At 39.8% G+C, this 7299-nt stretch overlaps 2 protein-coding genes across 8 annotated transcripts in view; one reads left to right on the plus strand and one right to left on the minus strand.

The window, feature by feature from the left end:
• The window catches only part of LOC121935751 (zinc finger and SCAN domain-containing protein 23-like), a 482958-nt gene that overhangs the window by 183015 nt on the left and 292644 nt on the right, over positions 1–7299 (plus strand). The window lies entirely within an intron of this gene.
• LOC121935754 (serine/threonine-protein kinase SBK2-like) overlaps positions 352–7299 on the minus strand; it is a 30990-nt gene continuing 24042 nt past the window's right edge. For 4 of the 6 annotated variants that reach the window (XM_042477611.1, XM_042477607.1, XM_042477608.1 and 1 more), the window contains 3 exons: positions 3985–4159; positions 2288–2490; positions 354–1679 (listed from right to left, as the gene is read on the minus strand). In XM_042477611.1, coding sequence (XP_042333545.1) covers positions 1107–1679; positions 2288–2490; positions 3985–4150 — 942 coding nt within the window. In that variant the 5' untranslated portion in view covers positions 4151–4159 and the 3' untranslated portion in view covers positions 354–1106. Of the gene's footprint in view, positions 1680–2287; positions 2491–3984; positions 4160–7299 lie in introns of all 6 variants that reach the window. The other 2 variants (XM_042477606.1, XM_042477610.1) reach the window with 2 other exon arrangements.

Here is a 7299-nt window from a genome sequence, read left to right on the forward strand (position 1 = left end):
GCACTGTGAGATCTGAACGTGTCGCAAAGCCATTACACTGTTTGGTCGAAGGCTTTCATGGCCAGCATCCATAGTTTTTTTGTGGGTCTTTCGGGCTATGTGGCCATGTTCTAGGAAGAAACTCTTCTAGAACATGGGCACATAGCCTGAAAACTCACAAAAAACTATTACACTGTTTGTTTAATTTATATGCCAGTTTTCTCCTGTATGGGGCCCAAAGCAGCTATTATGCTATCTCTACCATGAAACAAAGAACTTCCTTTTTAATTCAAGTAATGGGGAATGAAGGGAAACATCCTATATAGAGAAGATAAGGAAAAATGTATGATTTTACTCTGAAAGACTGAGATTTCAAAGTAATTTTTAAAAAATCAAGTTATTTCAGAGAAACATCAAGAAGTCTCCATTGTATTATTTTTCCGGTTAAAAAAGAAGGGGGGAGCTATTTGTGAAACATTTGGAAATAGTTCTTTGGATATAGAAATGTAATAAAACAATTGTGCATGCAATTTTCTTTTTCTTTTTACATTGCAGGCACACAGCTGAGTTCCTCCAATATCAGGTGTTTATGTGTGATAAACATGGTAGTAGAAAGTAGTTTAAACTCTGATACCTTTAAAAATTAATGCTGGAAATCACCATTGCATTAGGATAGGCATAAAGAACATATTTTCCTCTGGATCAGGGCAGGAAACGGCCAGAGGATGGGGTGGCACATTGTTTGTCATGGAACCTCCAAGGCCTGCAGTGCCTTCTTTAAAAACCAGGAAGAAGTAATCTTTTTTACATGGTAATATTGGGCAAGGGGAGCATTTTAGCAAAACAAAAAACATTTCCCCCATTTTTGAAAGATTCTGGGGACTCTGTTGGGAGCCCCAAAGCAGCCTTGGCTAAGGCTACATGCAGACCACAGATCACACTTTGCTCAGCTGTGCTCTAGGTGTTCCTGGACTAACTCCCCTCATCCCTCATCAGTGGCTATACTGGCCAAGTTAAATGGGAATTGCAATGCTAACAACATCTGGAGGACCACATGTTCCCCTTCCCACTCCACATTAGGAGGAGTTTAGTGGTGTATTCTCTCTACCCACCAAATTGTTTCAGCTCTATTGCACCATCACTAGGGGATCTTTTGGGGTGGTCTCTGCTCTCCATGGCCGATCAAGATAGCTGAGCACCCGGCGGATAGGGCCACGCTTTGTGGGCTCCAGAGCCAAAAGATTTCGTAACATGTTGACAGCATCTTGTGAGAGCGGGCGCCAGTGATAAGGCAAGTCTTCATCCGAGCCAGATTCTTGCCAGATCACAAAGTCCTCGAAGAAGGAATCCTCAGGAACTGTCTTCTCCCAAGGGAAGTAGCCAGTGAGAAGGCAAAAGATCAACACCCCAAGAGCCCAGGCATCTAGGCTGGCATCAATGGGCAGGCCTGGGGTGTCACCAGTGCCACGGCTCAACTCAGGTGCAGTGTAAGGGATGATCCCAGCTACAAGACGCAAGAGGGTGCCCTGGGGTCTGGTCAGGCCAAAATCGGTCAGTTTGATGCAATGGCAGTGACGGTCAAAAAGCAGAATGTTTTCAGGCTTCACATCTCGATATACAAGGCCCCGGCTGTGGATGAAGTCCAGTGCACTCACCAGCTGCTTGGCACAGAGTTTAGCTGCTGGCTCAGGAATACCAGCCTGGTCAGATAAGAGAAAATCATGTGTTTTTATAATTTCGGTTCTCTTCACCTGCCTATTAACTTTTGGTCACTGAAACACAATACTCATTCCATTTGCTCTTAAAAAAAACCTGAATCCATCTCAGTTGACCTGTCTTAATAAATGATCATTTCTAGTCCTCATGGGAGTCAGCATGGTGTAATGATTTGAGTGGGAGGCCAGAGTTTAAATTCTCGCTTGGCCATTGAGTGGCCTTGGGCAAGTCACATACTCTCTGCTTTGAACAAATTTGCCACGAAAACTTTGCAGTAGGATTGCCATTAAGTTGAAAATTACTTAAAGGCACATAACAACAAAGTCCTCATAATTTGAGAAATAAAACAGAATATTTGATCTGAAGGCAACAAAGTATATGGTCACTGAAAATAATTAATTGTGGAACCTCTTTCCTTGGCAGAAGCAATCCATTAGGGAAGCCCTTTCCTTGGCAAAGTGATAATGCCTCATTCTGCCTATTTTTTTTTTTTTTGTACTTTGTTGGATGTACATGTTCCTTTTATCCCCAAAATGGGATCTACATTTATACCAGAAGTATATTTTGCATGGAATGTCAAAGGATTCCTTACCTTGGGCTTGATGATGGAGATAAGGTCTCTGTGCAAGGCTGCCTCATAGAGAAAACCATAGTGTTGGCTGGATTCTATAGCAATGCCGAACATGCCAATGATGGCGGGGTGCACAGAGAGTGAAAGTGCCACACAGTATTCATATAAGAAATTCTGCAGCTTAGTGTTAGCCTTAGGCAACAGCTTGAGAGCCATAGGAGTCCCTACAATGAGGTTGAGAAAGACAAAAGTGGATGAGATACTGAGAGATGGGTGCTCCAAAATATCAATAAATGTACTTCCCCCACAGATAGAAACCTGGTACACATGCAGTCTAAGACCCCATGATTAGTTTTTTTTAAAAAATAAGTTTGAAAAATATGGGACAAATTATATATTAATAGTCAAAAATCTTATGATATCAAAACACAAGAGGAACTGAATGAGGAGACAATTTAATGTCATTGGCTGGTATACAGACAATTGAAAGAGAAGTTGAAGATTGAAATAAAGCTAAATAGTATGGAAGGAAAAGATGACTGACTTGGAAAAAGTGCTCATCATAGAGAAATGAAAGATATTATAAAAAATATACGTAAAACTTCTATAACAGGTTATAGAGGAAGAAAGACGTGATGATAAAAGGACCCAAAACATTGGCCATACTACTGAATTGGGAAAATGGGGGAAAGTATGGGGGGACTATGAAATATACTTCCTGCCAAAACATACAAGAAAATCTTTATAAATGTATTTCTGAAAGTACCTTACTCCAGATAAATTATATAAAATGTATAGGAAAAACAGAAAATAAATAAAAATACGAATAAATTCAAACAAGACTGGGATGAAATAATAAATTACTTAAAACAAAAATGGGAAAAATGCATAATTATGAGACTAGATGCAGATTGAAGTATAATTTAAGGTGACTATGTTAATTGTTTGAACTAATATGTATTCAAAGTGTATCCAGCGTTAACGAAATGGGTTGTGATGCATGTTGTTATATTATAAAAGGAAAGAAGGTAGACTTAATTTTGATTAAATACCAGATAGACAAAAATATAATCATAAAATATCTCTAAGTTACAAGTAAGGAAGTAATGAATGTGCCTGTATTATTGTTTGTAGTTTGTGATTGTTTGTAATGGTGGGTGCATAGGGTTGAATGGATTTGGTATATATTCTATTTTTGTATTTGTGTTTTATAAACCAATAAAACTTTATAAAAAAAGAAATTTATATATCCCCCAACATTAAACAGATGAAAACTGGGATACATGCCACCAAGCAACATCAGAGTGTCGGTCAAGACTACAAAAGTTACTTATAAGGATGAATGTACAAACAAGTAAAAACTGCAGCAATTCGCTTTTGCCAGAGCTTACTGAGAAGGGCAGGACTCCACTCACTCTTCTTCTCTTCTCTTCTTTTCCCACCATTGAGTTAACTGAGTGCAGACTACTTTTGCACTTTGAAGTCAGTTTTATCAACTGAAGTAAGTTGAAGGCAAAAGGGAAAAGTGGGAGGAGGAGAGAGCAACTGGGACATTTTCAAGGTAGCTGTAAAAAATGGAATGACAAAGGGTTCATCAGGACTGTCCTTACCGAAATGGGGACAGTTGGAGGGTATGTTATAGATTTACAACCATATGACCACATAATGGTTTCCTATTGAGTTTGGTTATCAGAGCATATATCACAATGTAGCTTTACCTCTCTTTCTGTGAGTCACCAGGACCACCTGCCCATATTTCCCCTTTCCCAGCTCCTTGATGATTTGGTAGTGCTCAGTCACTTCCATATGCACAAGACTCTGGGCTGTGATCTCCAACATGTCTTCTAGGAGAGCTTGGGCCTCCATGCCCAAGGTCAGGTCCATGGCCAAGCTCTACAACAAGCACAAAAAAGATTGTGAGATACAGGTTAAATGGATTGTGTTGGTGTGTGTGTGTATGTGTGTGTGTGTGTAGAATAGGGAAAAATAATTCAACCACTTCTGCAATTATGTAATTTTTTGCTGCAGCTACAAATAATAACTACAACTTTTCAATTCTCCTAATACACAAAGGGAGGGAGAGAGCAATACCACACATCTCAAGGTAACAAACAAAATGAGTCCCCTGAGGAAGTCTGTTCTTTATTAGGAAAACATGAACTATGACTCAAAGTACCTATTCAAATATTCCCCACCAAACTGAGAAACACACACATACATACATTTATTCTCCTTTTCATGTGGAGTGTTTGAAGAGATAATAGTTCATGCTCATGTTTCATTGTTAACTTAAAAAAAACAGTTGAGCATTTCTGGCAGAGGAAAGAATAGCATCTTGTGCTGTGGAACATTTGCCTTTCATTAACAGTCATTTTAATTTTTATGAATAAGATACATATGGAATGGAGCTGCTCCCTAGCCCTAGTTGAAGATGTAGCCAGAGGAAAGACACTTTGCACAAACACAGGCATTCTTTTCTCCAAGCAATTCACAAATGTAGTGGTGATAATAGTGATGATAATGGTAAAATCATATGATGTCTCAGACCCAAAACACATGGACAAAAAAGAGCAGCTTCCAACCACTTCAGGGGCTTGGAGTGCCCATGACTTGTTGATGTCTTTTCTTTGCAAGCTGAAAAGTCTCACTTTTTAAAACTGTGCATAACCAATATTTGCACTATGAGATCACCCTGACCAAGCAAACATCCTAGACAGACAGACTGTGTTGTCAAACATATTCAGACACACTAGGCTTCATCCAGAGCCAACATATGCAGTTGTCTGAGTGTTGGACTAGAACTCTTGAAGGCCAGGGTTCGAGTCCCTGCTCAGCCATAAAAGCACACCAGGTGACCTTTGCAACATCACTCTCTCTCAACTGTAGAAGCAAGACAATGACAATCATCCTCTGAATAAATCTTGGCAAAAAATACTATGATGAGCTGTTATTAGGGTCAACCACATATAACAACATAACAACCAATACTTCACATATTTGGTCCACCCAACTTGGAAAAGTTGCCTTTTTAGATTACAGCTCCCAGAAACTCTCAGTCAGGCTGTCTGTGAGATTCTGGGAACTGTAGTCCAAAACGATAACTCTTTTGAGCTTTGGTTCCAACACTCAGCTTGCCCCCGTTATCATTATCATTGTTTTTTGAGGTTTTTTTTATCAGTCTTAGCTGCCCTATAGTTTTTGAAGACACCTCCAATTGTAATTTGTTCAAAGAGTGGTTGAATTCTGCTTGTTACTTCTTTCTCTCAGCTAGATTTGAAAGCCTGGAGAACTGGAGCTTTTTTCCTCCAGCACCCAGATTAAGTGCCCAGATTAAGTTTTTCCTAGCCAATTTAAGCTTCTTTGACCATTGCAGCAGTCTCCATGTTAGAATGAGCCCCCATTTTGCTCCCACAGAAACAGATCTCCTGTCAGTTTTGATCTTTGTCCCTGGGAGTGCTGAAACATTTTATTGGACATGGAGAGAAAGTATGAAAATGTGAAACAGAAGGGAAACTATCTGGAACCAATTCATTCCATACCCTGGCCTCCTCTGGCTGTTGACAATGCCCTGACCCTCCACACCTCTCCAGGTTCTCCATCTCATTTTTGTATGAGCCATTAAACAGGGCTGGATTAGGCAGTGTGAGGTGACTGGCTTGAGTACCAGATTTGGGGGATCTTGAAAGGACCCAAACTGTTATTTCATTTTTTACTGTTGCATTGATAGTGGCAGGGATGGGAGCAGATGCTTCTGGAATTTTCTATATAGTGCATCAAAATGACTTTGTGGGGAAGACTTAGGAGAGTCGGGGGACCCATTTGCAGTTCCAGGTCAAGCAGCTAAACAAATTGAGCTAACTTTACCACTAAACTAGAAATGTATGAGTACATTGTCAAAACATTAAAGTCAGGGCAGAAACAAGATGGATTTCCTATGCCTTAGTCTGTGGCAGATCAGCAAGTTCTGAAAGTAAAAAAGGTGTCATTTTTGTCCCTTTTACATTCGCTTTATTTTCACATTATTTCAGGTTTGCTGAAATGTCGTGTGATAAACCTCCTGCATTTGCAGTTTTTTTCTACTTTAAATCTACTTTAAATCCCCTTTCTGAGCTAGTGTGATAAGGTCCTGTGTTAGCAATCTATTCCTTGTTGTTCTGTGCCTTCGTGTTGTTTCTGACTTACGGCAACTCTATTATGGTGTTTTCTTGGTAGAATTTGTTCAGAGAGGGGGATGCCTTTGCCTCCTTCTGATACTGGGAAAGAGTGATTTGGCCAAGGTCAACCTGTTCTCCAAAGTTGCAGTCTCTGGACTGGTAACCTTCCTCGAAACAAATCTTGTAAGAAATCCCTAAGATTTTGTTACCATAAATTGGAAACAATCTGAAGGCATGCAACAACAACATTGTGTAGTAGTTTGAGCATAGGACTAGGACTCTGGAAATCAAGTTTTGATTCCCCACTCAGCCATGGAAACTTGCCAGGTGACCTTGGATGAGTCACACACTCTCAGCCCCAGAAAACTCCATGATAGGTTCACCTTGTTGTTGTTGTGTGCCTTCAAGTTGTTTTCAATTTATGGCGACGATAAGGCAAACCTATCATGGGGTCGGGTCACCAGAAACAACTTGAAGGCAAACAACAACAAACAACTTACATGTGAAAATGTGTGTACATGTGAGTGCATGAGCACACACACACACACACACACACACACACACACAAAATACTTAACAAAACCTGAGTCACTTAAATTGTCACCAATTTTTTTTCCCTACTGAGCTCTCAAATGTTACCCTTTTCTCCAAGCACAGTGGGCCTTCAGTATCTGCTGGGGTTTGATTTCAGGAACCCTGTGGATACCAAAATATATCGATACTCAAGTCCCATTGCATACAATGGCATAATAAAATTGTGTCCTGTATATAAAATGGCAAAATCAAGATTGCTTTTTGGAATTTATATATTTTTGAATATTTTCAAGCTGTGGATGATGATGATGATGATGATGATGATGATGATGATGATGATGATGA

The sequence above is a fragment of the Sceloporus undulatus genome, chromosome 6 (genome assembly GCF_019175285.1).
Source record: "Sceloporus undulatus isolate JIND9_A2432 ecotype Alabama chromosome 6, SceUnd_v1.1, whole genome shotgun sequence".
Lineage (NCBI taxonomy): Eukaryota > Metazoa > Chordata > Lepidosauria > Squamata > Phrynosomatidae > Sceloporus > Sceloporus undulatus.